This window comes from Solanum lycopersicum, chromosome 1 (genome assembly GCF_036512215.1).
Source record: "Solanum lycopersicum chromosome 1, SLM_r2.1".
Lineage (NCBI taxonomy): Eukaryota > Viridiplantae > Streptophyta > Magnoliopsida > Solanales > Solanaceae > Solanum > Solanum lycopersicum.
In genome coordinates this window covers 84264930-84281104 of record NC_090800.1, presented here as the reverse complement: position 1 = coordinate 84281104, position 16175 = coordinate 84264930, and the positions used below count along the sequence as shown (strand labels likewise).

Here is a 16175-nt window from a genome sequence, read left to right as displayed (position 1 = left end):
ACTAAGTTTTAGTAAAACTAATAAAATGTGAAATGTTTTGATGCTTAGATCCAAATGAAAAGTGTACAGAGAATTCTTTTTATATATATAAATATTAGAGATTATACGACCAGTTCAACATCTACATAATAAGAGAACAGAAACTGAATGCGTACTTCAACACACTGGACTTGTCTTTAGCTCTTCTCTGTGGTTTACAAGCTATTGCACAAGGGCGGATTTGCACCTGAAAGGGGCAGCAGGGTTTCCGGGAATTTCCAACAAAAAAACACAAGCAAAGCATTGAATTGTATGTTCATGTGATTAGTACATCTTTCTATAGAATCACCTTGATAAATAATAATCACTTCACTAAACTACAAAAAATGGCCAATATTTTTTCATTTTGGGTTGTATAGACCATGGTACACCGCGAGGCTGTAGAGGCCAAGGATAGCAAACTATCCAGTGTTTGGTCAAACACGTTAAAGTCACACCTCATCGCAAGCTGATTACAACAAGTCACCACTGATGCTGCAAAGTCGCCACTAAATGATATGAAGCCAGTTTGGCAATCAATCATGCTCAGTTCGTCCAGCAAGATTGGCCCAATTATCCGAGTAGATAGAACTGTTTCAGGACTAAGTATCCCTGCGGCTTTTCTTATTCATTTTATCCTGCACACGGTACTTTTCTCGTCTCTCTTCTCTCCGTCGCTTCTTTGAGAGTTGCTCTTCCTTGGTCCTTTCTGTTTCAAGTTCTTTCTTCTTCTCATCATCTTTGAGCTTGCGTGTTTTTATCTGAAAAATGAATTTCAAACGATGGTGACTGTACAATTCATATCCAAACAGATACTGTAAGCTTTGACAATCAGTAAATTTATGGCACTGTGTCACTTAAGGGTGAATTATCCAAATAACTCTTCTAAGAAATTGTTAGCTAGTATTAATGGGCAAGTGATCACAACCTACAGCCAGGAAAGTACTAGCAGTAAAACCAAGTCTTAACTGCTCCTGTTGGAGAGAGCATACCTTCTCATGCTGAATGAGTCTAAGTTTTTGAATATTAGCAAGCACTTTGCGCTCATGGGGTTCCATCACCACAGCCCTCCGATCTTCCAGGAGTGGTCGCTTCCGAGCTGGAGCATCCTTGGGCTTAGAGGCAAAGGGGAGACCTTTCTGTAATTGCTTGGGAATTACCAAGGGGTTGAACTTTTTCCGCTTTCGTTCAATTGGCTGCGGCATCAAACAACATAACAAGCAGAGAGGCGTCTGTCAGCAGGAAGAAAAAACACGACAGAAAGACTTCAATGTAATAATTAAGTTATTAACAAACGTTGAAATAACATGTTTCACCTTATATAACGAATCCTTGTTGACAGGCACTGGTAGATTATGTTCTCTCCTTAATTCAGCAACTGTTTTCATTCCTCGCCAAGTTTGATCACGCGGCTGTAATGCTGTTGTCAATGGATTGTAGAAGGAAGGAACTTCAACTTGAGTCCAAGCACGCAAGAAAACAATGTCACTCATAAGGATCTTATCCTCAAATGTGCATCTAGCAATGCCTTCTTTGGCACTCCCACCCTTCTTCTTGGGTTGGTTACCAATCTCTTCTTTAGCAGCCTAAGATTAACACCAACAACAGAAGTAGGGAAATGAATTAGGAAACGACTAAAACCATTCCAAACATAGAGAACTGTTTCTACTACATCTTCACAACTTTCTGTGGTAGAATCACTTTGCAACATGCACAACCTTTGGATCATCCTCCAAACAACGAGACAAATACTGTTAAGAAAATGTCAAGTATATGCTACAAGTAACAAGAACCACAAACTAGTGTCCATGGATAACCCATAGGTATGGTGAGAAGAGAGTAGGAGGAAACCCTGAATAACGATCACAAGCAGGCAGGCAGGCAGGCATGGATGAAGACCTCTTCCCCACCCCCCAGTGCACATGCACCTTTTTCTTTTTAAAGAATTCATCTTTGTTGTGTGTAAGAGCATGCTTTATTAGAACAATTTAAACTAAATATCTTATGGTCAACAAATCATCTTTGTAGTGTGTAAATGCATGTGCTTCGTTAGAAAATTAAAATACTAAATATCTTATGCTCAGCAAATCAACACCGCGTAACTTTTCTATTCTTTCTACAGATGTGGTCAGAATCTCAAAAAATAACATTTCATACTGTTTATCCCTCTGATCAAATGTAGTTGGATACCACCAGCATGCAATTTTTTAAAATTGCGTTGATCCCAGAAAATTAGTATAACTATTTAATCTTGGATTGATAGATGGTGGTTTAATATTTAGAGAAAAAGAGGGAATGAACATGAGAAGTCAGTATCTAGATGAAGTGACAAGAAATTATCTTCTTCCCGACTTGATTATATTGTCTAAAGTCCTGTCAATTTACAGTCAAGCACAAGTATCCCTAACTAGAAAACCAGGAAGCGAAGTGAGACAGCAGTTAAATGATACCCAAAGTGGTAAACTACCTTTTTCACTTGCCCACGAATTCCACTAACAGTTCGAATAGCTGCACCTTCAAACCTAGCTATTTCAAGATCTGAAGTGAACATGTCCTTGATAAGTGCTGTCTTCTTGAATATTTTACATGGGTGACCAACTAACTTAATCTTTTTGACTATTCTTGCTGCATGGTTGAACTCTAGCACAGTTGCAGTCGCAGTGATTCTAAAGGATGCCTGTAAAAGTATAAAGACAGATATTAAAAGGTAGAACAATCAGCACAGATGCAGGATCAGAAATCCAAGTACAAAGAAGAAGAACAGTGTAAAATAGTATAGCAACTAACAAGGGAAGCAGTGCAAAGGCTACGAGAACAACAAAATAGTGTGATAATATCAACACAATAAATATTAAAACAGGAACTACAATAATATGGCCAGTACAAAAATAAACACCAACAAACCTAAACCATCAAAAAGCAAAACAATCCTCCAGGATCTACTAGTAACCTTTTACCCTAAGTATGCATCCTCCACGCCCTCCTATCTAAGGTTCATGTCCTCGGTAACCTTAGAGTTGTGTCATGTTCTGTCTCCTCTCCCAAATACTTCTTCAAGCTACCTCTACCTCTCTTCGTGCCTACTATAACCAACTTCTCACACCTCCTCACTAGGGTGTCTGCGCATCTTCTCTTCAAATATCCAAACCATCTTAATCTAGCTTCCCTGATCTTGTCCACCCGTAAGGCCACTCTCGCCTTTCCCAAATATCTTAATTCCTAATATTATCGCTTCTTGTATGTCCACACATCTTTTGAACATGGAAGTTGTTGACTAGCCAGCCAACACTCCGCCTCATACAACAAAATTGGTCTAACCATCACTCTATAAAACTTACCTTTAAGTTTGCTATATTGTTATACCAACAAACTCCAGATGCAAGCTTCCACTTCATCCACGCCGCACCAATACGATGTGTGATATCATTGTCGATGTTCCCATTTCCCTGAATTATAGGCTCAAGCTGCTTGAAACTATCTTTCTTAGGGATAGCCTGTGTGTCAAGCCTCACTCCATGCCTGCCTCTTGCATTGTATTACTGAATTTGCACTCCAAATACTCTGTACGCTTGAGACTCTAGAGTTTGTCTCCATATATCCAACCTAGCATTATAACTTCGCTGCGCATTTCATCAATCAGTACTATGTCATCCGCAAACAACATATACCAAGGCACCTAATCTTGAATGAACCGCGTCAATTCATATGGTAATAGTAGTTAACAATGTTGGTGGAACAGATAATTATGCTGATGGTTGGCAATATATAGTGGTGACTAGTGGTGGTGGTTGTTGTGTAATGGTGATTGGTGGTGATGATTGCAAGTGCTGGTGACAGTTAATTGTAGAGATTGGCAGTGGTGTTATGGGTGAGGATGGTGGTTGTGACTGGTGGTGATTAATAATAGAGGGCCGCAGCAGAGGTAGTTGGCAATGGTGAGTGTATTTTAAACATTATGGTTGGCATAATATGTTCTCTATAAATTGCCGAGATAGTCTTACTTTATTTGTTCCCTGAACCTTCAGACTTATTCTCTCTAGGGAGCTGATATGTATTTCTTAGCACTTAGTACTCTTCTTTTCTGCATATACTAAATGTCATCAATGAAATCAATCAACTCATCAAAAAAATTTATTGATATAGTGTTAGGTTACTTAAATATTTTATTAATTTTTAAATGAAGACAAGTTTTATATATTCAGTTGTTGAGAAAACAACAGGCTTAACTGTAAAGTATCCATATCTTAATACATCTTAGTATTAAGATGTGTATTCAGACTAGAACATGTAAATCTTAATACACATCTTGACATTTAGATACATACATCTTAATCTTAATAGAAAAAACAAATAAGGCTCAAGGCATATTTAGAAATGAAAATGGCTAAGCACAAAGCCATGAAATAAAAGGAGGCAGTAAAATGTTTTGTAAATCAAGCAATAAGTATTTAGAGACTACAATCTAGTGAAGACAAATGAAATTGTACCTATGGATGATTCTTCCAACTACGAGTAAACATATGGTTCCCAATTAATTTAAGGAAATTAGTTTGGCTTGCATAGCTAGGCCTTTTTTCTCTTTTCTTTTTTGAGAAACGAGAAATCCACGAGGGCCAATAGTGCAGAACAGAAATTGGTGAATAACGGGCCTGCTCTCTCCACCCTTCTCAACTTATATACTGGGTTATTGTTTATAGCAAGTTTGAACCCGTGGTGCACTCTTACTTACAAACCAAAGCCCTGGGGGTGCTTGCATTGCTAGACTTGTAAAGTTAAGACTTCCATCTATAGGAAGAAATGGGGAAATGGACCATAACAGGTTAGCTTTGTACTTGCTGAATGCATTCCCACACAACTTTACAGAGGCCCACCTAAATACAACACCTTACCTAATTGTTTGACAAGTACTTAACAGCAAACATAGGCAACTACAAGTGACAACTTACTTGATTATTTGACAAGTTCTGGACAGCGATCATTCCCGTGTGTGGAGGCACAAGGGGACCCCAAAACATTGCCAAACAATGCATGTGTTCAGGAGTGTACTTGAGCATACGGTGACGGCCATTTTGATCCTCAATGGCATAAATAGGTACAGTTTGGTAGCGCCTCCAACCAATAGAAACAATAATTGGATCCCTAGTCTTCAGCACTTTCTTGTGCCACCTGTGCCGCTTCAACCGAACCTGAAAAAAGAAGAAGATAGTTTTCATCAGTAGTATTGGGATGAAACTATGCACTCATCTGGAAAATAGAAATTAAGATTATTCATTCCCAAAATTTGACTTCGTATAATTACACATCATAACAAGGCATTAACATTGACCAAATAAATTACACCACGATGCATTAACTTTTATGGTCATTTAGTTTATGCAAGTGTCTTTTCTTTTTTCTATTCACGAGTCATGCTAACATACTACATAAATGCATGAGAGGGGCAGAGCCTCTCACCTCCTTTTTCTTCAGTACTATCTAATATACTTGCAGATAAGCTGTTGAGAGTAACAGGGACTACCAGTCAGGGTATTTTAAGCTTACTACCATCACATGTTCAGAACTATTCTAGTTAATGGGGGAGTTGCTTAGAGCAGGGAAGTTTACACCTAGATTAAACTCAATAAAATAGAATTTTGACAGAATCTTATTTTCAGTAAACTATATCTTGTTAATCAAACAAACCTAATGGACACACTAGTTCTTCCTGGGCAAACTAATAGCTTTCTTTCGGTAAACAAAGATGATATAGACTCTCAAAAAATTGTTTCAGGTTGCACTTCTCTCTTATCTTATGACCGTATCTGAGCAGTCTGTTGTGTCTTCTAGCATTCATAATACCATAACTATGTTATGGCCTCTCTGGGAGTTAATAATCCATCCATAGTTCACAACTGATAGCTTACAGTAAATGAACAAGTTTAACTCATTAATATATCGTAGAGAAGAGACAAACTTCTAAAGAAGTGAATACTAGTTCTTTCAATTGTTTACAAAACCAACAATCGAGTGTTTTCATTGAATATCCATTTTATGGGTAAATAAATAAATAAATAAAAATGGACATAACCAAAGAGGAGCTTTTACCTGCATGTATCCAACATTTTCTTCTCCAAGTGCTAGACCTCCGAGAAGAATCGGATGGCAAGGATCAAAATATTCAACCATTTCAGAGGGGACATCGTGAACTTCTAGTCTAAGATAAGTTCCTGTTCTGAAGCCTTCTATCTCTATCCGAGTGGCCTCATCAAGTTCATTTAGTGCAGCTAAATTCACTTGTTTCTGAAGCTCTACCTCTTCTTTCAACTGTGAAATAGGACATGATCAACTATAGAGTAAATGCATCCCACTTTATGTTTGACTGAAATTAACCAAACCTTACCTTATCATAGTACCCATTTCCATCAGCTTGACCCCGATGAGACTTCGTGTCTGGTTTAATAACCTCGTCCTCATCCTCATTGGAGGAATCCGACCCACCATATGTACATAGAAGTTAAGGTCATAAAACAAATTGCAAGGACAACAACAAAACATACCCAGTGTGATCCCATCATAGTTAGGGCAGAGAAAATATTTGATGATGAATGAAAGATGACGGGGTGGAGTGGATGGAAAAGGAAATAAAGATGAGGTGACAAAAGGATATTGAGAATCAAATTTTGCACGAAGTGCCAATTTCTTTAGTCTGCGCTCCTCAACTGCTGATTCATCATCCATGCGGATCATATCATTAGTTCCAGTACCACCTGCCTCATGGCTCTCATACTTCTGACCTGTTTCCAAGTCTTCAAAATCACCAAACAGATCCTCGTCATCCTCACCAACATCATCATTACCATTGACATCCCTTGAGCCACCTCCACGTGCTGTTTTGGACCAGCCTTTGCTGACAAACCGGAAACGGATAGTTTCAATTGATTCTTGAATCCTCCAGTCAATTTGACTTGAAAAATTTACAAATTTGGAGCAGTCCTCGGCATCAATATTATCATCATTCATCTGCTCTTCGAGTTTCTGCACAAGGATATGCAATAATTTGACAAAGTCATTTCAACTTCTACCAAAATAGTAGTGGTAAAATAAAAAACAACTACAACAGCAGAAGAGCTATAATTAATTGCAATGAGAATGCTTTCTTTTGGTCCCTGTACATGACTATCATGTCCTCTACTACAATGAAGTCATTTTGATACTTCTACTGCATACATTTTTGGTTACAAAGTAGGCAAAAAACATTTTGAAGATATTATCACAGTTCTCAAAATCAAGATACACTCAAAATACTAAGTAAAAGACAGATGTGGTAGCCACGTGATCGAGTAATCCCTCTCCCTATCTATTAGACTAGAGTGGATGGATACTCTGAAATTGTAATAAAGATTATTATAGAAAATGATTCTCATAATTCATGTTTCATCTAATTGACACGCAATGTGCTTAGCTGGGTATCACATGGACCAAAAGCAAACTACTGTGGAACCAAAAGCTTTATTATTTGATGAGCTGTTAAACCTTTGTTCCTTCCCCTTTGGGCACGAAGAACTCAGTATCACTTTCATCATTTTCAGCGCCATGCTGTCGTAACTCAGCTTTTGTAGTTGACTTGGATTCGGATGCCCCATATACAAGCTGCATAAGATTAACATTTTGGCGATTACGTGTCCTTTCAGACAGAAATTCTTTCCATCTTGAAGCATTGCCCATGTCCTCTTCTACGAAAGGAAACAAACAAAGACTCCATAAGAAATGAAAGATTTGGAGTAATTAGAAAAGAATTGGAAATAAAGCGAGCTACTTTACAGCAAGTTAGGAACTTCATTTACTCCTAGGCCAAGAGGATGATGAAATACTATATGGAGATCAAACAACACAGAGAATGATGTCTGTACTAAAGGAACTCAAAAACCTACCATTTGTATCAAAATCATCGTCATCCCCTGAATTATGATAAGCTTCATTTTCCTCATCAGTGTCCTCTAAATCATCATCTTGTGCATCCTCTTCGACATCTTCTTCACTATAATCCTGGATTTAATGATATAGTATAAATACAACACATACGCATATCAAAGTCCAATTCCACCACACGGTGAACCAGGACATACAAGAGCGTAACTTTTGGGTCAAAACTTAAGTTCAGAGCATATATGTGAAAGACATAACAACTTATACAAATTAATGTGAACAATAATATGCAGGTGAGGTTTATATAAATATTGGAAAGGGGTAATTAATGAGTTTTAGGAAGCACTACTCTTCATGCAAAGAACCTCTGCTCCCCAAAAAAACCTGGCACAATGGCCAGCGACTCTTACATAGGTGGAAAGCAACAGGTTCATCAGATTTCTCCAAATCGGAAAGAAAAGAAAAAAAGGAGACACAAGCATTCCTCCTTAATATTCTGGTACAGATAGCTGTCTACTTGTTTTTATCCGCTATACACAAACACCTCATAGACAAGATGAGGCACAACGAGGTCAGGAACTAGATCGGAATGTCATTGGCTTACCTTTTCATCAAAATCATTATCATTATCAAAGATAGCTTTTCTTCTCATTCTTCCGTCATGAAAATCAACATGTTCCCTGAAACTACTACTCAATCCTGGGTGCTTCTCTGGTCCAATATTATCTTCTTCCTCAGAACTATCATCCGAGGAGTCGTTTGACTCCTTAAGATGAGTACGCTTCAAATCTTCAGCATCATTGTCCTCATCTGATCCATCGCTGTTGGGTTCAAACCCAGACTGATCTCGCTCCGCAGGCACCAAATCATTAGTTTGATCAGCTTTAGCATGATTTGATGGGGATGGATTATGTTTTTTCCCAAAAAGAGAAATAAAACTATTTTCTAACTTCTCATCGATTGAATATTTCGTGTTCTGAAGTGATTTAACTAAAGCCTCTCCGACATCATTGCCCTTCCCTGAGATCAAGAAGATAATACTTGTCAGTTGGAAAATGTCTTGCAAAAAGTTGTGACCCAAGAAATAAAATAAGATCATATAGCATGTTGGAAAAGGTGATCTCAACATCCAATATTTTCTTTATCCATTATTAAGAAAACTACTCAGAGCCCGTAATACTTAAAAATACAAATTACCAGAGTTCAGAAAAAAAACTAGTTGTAGATCCATGCATGACACAGGTGAGATTTTTAATTATTAGTCTATGCAAAAAAAAAAAAAAAAAGTGTGCCTAACATAATCCTGTTCTTTTATTTTTTTTCACGCATTACAAATGTGTGGACCATTTTTTCGTAATAACATGGTAGGGAGGTGACAGTAACATAACTCAATTTTTCTTTTCAATTGGTCAGCTTAGTGAAAATGCACAGAATCCAACAAACTTCTATCGATCATAAGGCTTTTTTAGAAACTACTATCGATCATAAGATTAACAACGACCATTCCTGTCCCAGCGGTATCTAAGCAATTGGTAAAAAGATGTACCAAAATTTTACAACATATAGGAGTTCTTAACAACTTCTAACATCATCTAAGCAAATAGCACTCCTTTGAATGCAAAAGAGAGAGATAGACTGAACGTAGAGGAAATGGATGACACAAACACCAACACAAGAAAAGATTTCATAATCAACATGTGGTCTTATTAAGTTGCTTGAACAATAATAAGTAAAGTTCAGCCAGAAATTATGATGAGTAACTGATAGGGATGGACGGAATCCAGAGCAAAGAAAAGGAAAGCAACGACATTCAAGCCCTGCTAATTGGTAATAGCAGCAAATTTTAAAGCTATAGCTGTTTATGAATAAGAACTTACCAATTCAAACAACAAAAAAAGCTATAACCAAAAGATAGCCAGATGCATATCACTTATCTTGCTGGACTAAATAGGGGAATGTGAATTTCCCATAAGCTAAAAAAAATTGTTCACTTTATGCCAATCGGAAATCTATGGCCAGTGCTATATCACCGAACCAAGGTAGAAGTGGGAGATGGGTCAAAGACATCCTTCTGGGATGATAAGTGGAATGGGTCTGTTCCTATGAAACAATTGCATCCTGAATTGTTCACTTTATGCCAACATCAACAGGCCACTGTGGCCACAATGAAGGCTGACAAGGATGGAATTTGTTTCTTAAGGAGGAACCTTCAGGATTGGGAGATAGACAAAGTGGCAGAATTTCAAGATTCAGTAGGCTCTTTCAGCAACGTCACTGAAACGGAGGACTTATTAGTTTGGCAGAATGATACCAAATGTCAATTCTCAGTAAATTCAGTTTATAAAGAACTCAACAAGAATGGACAGGAGATGGAATGGCCATGGAAGATCATTTGAAAACCAAAAGTACCCTACAGAGTAAACTGCTTCATGTGGTTATTGACAAAAGAAGCAGTTTTGACACGTGAAAATCTAAAAAAAGAAGGCTATCAGTTGGCTTCGAGATGTACTTTATGTGGAGAACATGCTGAGCAAATTAACCATCTTTTTTTGCATTGTACATGGAGAGAACAATCATGGAGAATGTTCATCTGTCTAAAGGGGATAAGATGGGTGAAACCAAGGAGCATTAAAGGAGTCCTGAGCAGCTGGAGTAGAGATGGCAATGCTTCTGACAAAGAGAAGAGATGGAAACTTATCCCGGCATGTATTTGGTGGACAATCTGGAAAGAGAAAAACAGCAGGAGTTTTGAAAATTGGCAGAATAGCTTCCCGTAGATCAAGATGGACTGCTTAGCTCTTTTCTATTTTTGGTGTAAACAAGATATATTAACTAGGACAGAAGATATCTTTGATGTGCTTGATTGTTTATAGGTAGCAGTTTAGACTAAGACTATTTTATTCTATAAGTTGTAAAACTTTTGAAGGGAAACTATACTTTTGTTGTAGTATACCTGTGGATATATAGACTAAAGTTACCAGTTTCAAAAAAAAATGGGATTCGTTTTTTAAAAAAATAGGTTTATAAGAAACAGAAAAAAAATATTTACCTCTGCGACCCCCAACAGCAGCTGTTTCATCAACCTTAGAGAACTGGACAAAGTGATCATTTATGTTTATATACACAGCATCCTTATCGTAAAGAAGATCACCCAATCCAGACATGGGGGCATAAAACAGCTTTTCTTTGTCCCTTAGTCCCTTCTTCTTGGCAGCAGATGGTAGAGGGCATGGATCAGGTAATGCTGTTATACCTGCTAAACTATAATCACCAACACCAGCAATATGTACCTGGTCATATTGTGAAAGCAGCTTTAGGATATGGAAAAGGGAGAAATAAACTGCTAAATCACTAGCTGAAACACCGTATTAAAATAACTAGATATAAATAAAATGAAACGGTCTTCACATGAGTCATTATACAACTCGTGAGTTTGTATCCCAAAGGCTTCCATCTTTCCCGATCTTCTCAACTTTGTTATGAAAGAGAGATAACTTGTTCCCTTTCAATAGTACATCGAACAGTAGAATTCACAAACTCTAATTGTTGACATGTAAAGAAAATATTATTCACAAGCTAAATAGCCTAGCACTAAGCTAATGTTGGGCCCTACAAAAGATACCCTGTGCAAAATCTACAAAACATTGACAAGAGTCTAATTTTTCCTCCTCACATATGATGACAAGTTTACACCAAAAAGGCCAAAGGTCCATACTATACGCAAAATTTCTAAAACTAAAGTCAAAATTCTCTACATTAGCCACTAGATATTTGAATGTTAAACTTGATGATTTTCTCTAAGTCATCGAACCAGATCTGTGGTATTACTCTTAAAGTTCATCTATTTGTAGCCCGATAGCGTCAACCAACACTCCATAAGATGTTAGGCATATTGCTATGCCATCTCTCAAGTCTCAGCAACTATATTACTTTCAATTGGCCTTACAGGGTGCACGAACCTTTGCTTCTATTCCTATAAACAGCCAGTTCATAGCATAATCAGAATTTTATTTGACATGAATTAGTACTAAAAGTTATTTTTTGAAACTGTAGTACTAAAAGTTATTTCCCAACCAAATACAAGAAAACTACAAGAAACAAAGCATTCACATTACAGACCTTTGTTCCTTTCTTCATATTACATCCACGAAGATAACCGTACAAAATGACATTTCTGTCACACTTGTTGTCCATGCGCACTTTTTCAGGGGGAGTTACATCTTCAAATCGATCTACAACAATGTAGGGGTGGGACATGCGCCAGGATAAAGGAGGAAACTTCATGACAGATATAAACCGAGCAAGATTATGCACTTCACGTTTAGAGTACCTACTCATTAACAAAAAATTGTTTCAGAAATTAAATAGAAATATTACATTATATCAATGTAGCATGCTAAACATGTATTTTCAAATATGGAAGCCAGGGACTTACTTTTCATGGATGAGACCAGACAAGTAAAATAACTTAGCTCCATCATATATCTCAGTCCAAAATCTATGCTTTAACCGTTGCTTCGTCTTTCTAAGCTTCTTAACATCCTTGAACTGGTCGAGATGTGTAAGAACACCCATAACTTTAGGAAATCCATGATTTTGCAGTATATTAAGGAATTCAAAGGTCTCCTGCAAAATTAATTAAACCAATCACAAGGTCTACCAACAAAAAAAATATCAACCGAGAAATTTTCATAGAGGAAATAAAGTTGGCAGAAATCACCAATCAGTAAATGTGAAAGGTACTAAAGAAAGAATATAACACCCTCTGTGTTACCTTGGTAACAAGATGGAAGCATGCAACAAATGTCAATTTTAATATAACCAATTAAGTTTGTGTAAGGAATCTAACTGATATTCCCTTACTATTCTGTGCGAGAATCATGATAAAACACACCATTAAATAACTTAACTAGCATATTGAGTTGATAGTGTTAGAAGATAACACTGAAAATAGTTGTTGAAAGTGATATAGAGTAATAAAGTATTACACTTTCTTCAAATACTAATATTTTTGCATGTCATGAGATAAGGCGAGTCAAATAAAATGGACAAAGAGGATCAATTTGAAAGACAAGAGGAATCAAAAACTTGTGTTAATGATAATATTTGCATGTAATTCAATCTCACCTAACTCGCTACGATAACCCACCCTTAGACTAGAGTAGCTGCTAAATATTCAATGAGAAAACGCAAGAACAATCTTATGCTTATCCTAAAGAGTCTTTTTTCTCTTAAGAATCAAAAGCGCACCATTTCAAAGCCATAGCTACCGTCAATGAGAAGCAATGCCAAATCCGCAAACTTTGCCACATCAATCATTCCATTGATATCATTTGGACACTCTATAAACTGCAAACGTCTCTGCTTACCTACAGTGTCATAAATGAATTAACAATAATTTTCCAATGCCAAAGATCCAAGTAAAACGCAATAGAATAAAATTATGTCAATACTGCATATATAGCTACTCTTCTAATTGATTAAGTTGACACTAACTTTAGGACATCAAAAGGAAAAAAAATTTCTTCTAGATATTATCAATAATGTCAAAGACGAAAGGCATAGAAAAGCACCAAAACGTGCTTTATGGGATATATTAACAAGGCTCAACTAAATACAAACTAAATGGATAAAGATGCAAAATTGATGGAAATTAAACGCTGCACATTAAGTTTACATATTTTGGATAAAGACCATGGTAGTTCAAGTTCCACTTAATTTTATTTTTTTTTGAGAATGAAAAATTACATAAGTTCCACTCCGTTTCTGGTTAAGTTTTTAAGTTCACAATGCAATAGTAACTAACTCTCTAGTAAAAAAAATTTAATTCCCTATTCCTAGGGAGTAGTGACTAGAATATTTCCATCTGTCAGAGTTTCCTTAACAATTCACACTAAATTGATCCAGCCACCTTAATGATTTAGAGTCAACCTCTAGGCAAGATTGAAGAGTCTCATAATTAACCTAGGTTTTGTGTTGCATCGCCAACTAAGAGCTTCCACAGAAACAGCACTTTAGCAAGGCACAGCATTCAGCCTACAAAGTGCCTTGCCTACCGGGCTTAAGTGCACATTTGACAAGACCAGTTATTAACATATTGCAATAAAGCAGAAAAGCATATCCTCAATCACGTAGCAAAAAAACAAAAAAGAGAAAAAAAGTATAGCTAGAAAATACAATTTGACAGTATATATACATATCAGAGTCAGCAACAGCATCACAACCCCAGCGGATTTCTCGGACACGAAACCAAGCACTCACTGTATGCCATATCCCAACTGATTTTGGAGGCATGTCTTGCTTGTGGAGAACTAAATATAATGTCCAAACCCAGTAAAAACCAGCCAGCTGAATTTATTCTAAATGCGGAGTATATTAAGTTGAAAGAAACCCAAATGAAAGTAAAATAACCTCCTCCACAAAAACGTCTTTACACAAGAAAATTAGCTTCTTTCTTTTATTTCATCCATTAACCTTGAAATGATATATGGATTATGTGCTAAGGGGAAGAATTAGGAAAATTTAATTATGGTCTTTTCTAAAGTAGGGAGTCCATCATTAAAGCCTACCATTGTAACTGAAATGAGGAGCAGGAAAAGGATAAGGAACAAGAAAATTGCTATACTGTAAGATGTTAAATGAATAACTTCCACAACCACCCAACACCTCCAGCATATTTGATATTCTCTCTACCTCCTTTTTGAAGGAGACAAAAATCACAATCAAGACGAAACATGAGAGAAACAGAAACCATCAAAGATAATACCTGAGATGTGATCAGGTGAATCCATACTTTCTTTCTAATACTTCCAATTATTCATTTATGGACTAAGCTAACCGGAAAAAGGAACAAGGTGGGAAGCCAATCCATACCTGATACTATAGTGATAGGACCTCGAACTTCAGGTAAATTTTGCTTTGTATAGTGCTTCACGAGAGACTTAATTAACAGTGACTTCCCAACCTATAATAGCATAATCCATAAGAAGATCAAATCTAAAACCCAATGAATGACATCTAACCAAAACAAAACATGTCCAATCAACCTTGGGAGGTCCCTGCACCACAATTACATATGGAGCTGGTTCACCAGTGGACCTATCAACTGTTGGGACATGAAGCCTCTTCTGCTCCTTCTCTGTTGCTCGTGCTTGCAATTTCTTTGCTTTCACAGTGGAACTAAATGCAAATGCCTACAAATTTTCATAATAAGTCTCAAGAAATTACTATTCAAGAAATCTTCATAAAAGTCAGGCACATAAAGAACAAAAAAAGAATTGCACGAAAAACTACTATTGAAGAAACCTTAGGATTATGTTGTTTATTGTTTTCGTCGGAAGCACCCTTCTTTTTCTTGTCGGACTTGGATTTTTTCTTGGCGGTAGGACCGGATTGACGTGACCGGTGAGATTTGTGCGACTGTTCTCCGTCGATAGCCATGGCAGACAGAGAAAAGTCTCTGAACAATTCGGCTTTCTGGGTTTCCAACTGCAACCCTCAATGGACTAAGAACATCGTCGGCGGCGAAGAAGAAGAATGGGTTTAAAGGGTTTAAGGGTATAGTAGCGCAGCGAACTGTTAAAATATGGAGTATTTTAATAAGGTTATTCCGTTAACTTTGATCAAAAACTTTCATACCGTACAAAAAGAATATTTTAATTATTCAATTTTAAAATAAATAAACACATGATTTCAACAAAATATAATATATGTAGGATGACATATAAAATACGTGTATTTATTTGTTTAACTTTATACAAGTTTAAGTGATTTATTTGTTTAACTTTATACAAGTTTAAGTGTCTACTTGTATATATCTAAAGTTAAAAGAGCATAAATATGTTCAAAACCAAATTAAAAGACATATTTATGTATTATGTTTGTTATATACTCATAAAGTTAGCGGTGATTTGTAATTTCGTAACTTAAATTATATGAAAAATTATCATTTTTCTATCACTATCTATATTGATTTACTGTTAGTCATTTTTTTGTTTATTAAGCTTTCTTTTAATTTAGAAAGTGTTTGGAAAATATAAAGAAGTGTTTAAAAGAAATTAGGCAGAGAAATTCTTTAAAAAATCAAAAGCTAAGTGTCCCAACTCTAGCTCTTAGCTTATAAATTACTTTAAAAAAATTGATATATTTTGATAGAGTTTGAAATAGATTATATATTGTTTCACCAATTAATAAGTTTATATCAAATTCAAATACAGCTACATACATGTATTTTTACTATTAGATACACTTTG

At 36.3% G+C, this 16175-nt stretch overlaps 1 protein-coding gene across 1 annotated transcript; it reads right to left on the bottom strand.

Moving 5' to 3' along the window:
- Positions 1–64: 64 nt before the first annotated feature.
- LOC101266977 (uncharacterized) lies at positions 65–15547 on the bottom strand. Its single transcript, XM_004230065.5, has 18 exons — positions 15229–15547; positions 14970–15116; positions 14797–14887; positions 13174–13292; positions 12359–12549; positions 12043–12253; positions 10973–11213; positions 8528–8943; positions 7929–8043; positions 7531–7730; positions 6665–7032; positions 6398–6500; positions 6103–6321; positions 4965–5204; positions 2486–2695; positions 1335–1604; positions 1011–1214; positions 65–779 (listed from the first exon to the last, which is right to left on the bottom strand). Exons 1-18 carry the CDS (start codon positions 15361–15363, stop codon positions 621–623), a joined length of 3639 nt encoding a protein of 1212 aa, XP_004230113.2. The 5' UTR covers positions 15364–15547; the 3' UTR covers positions 65–620.
- Between the last annotated feature and the right edge of the window lie 628 nt (positions 15548–16175).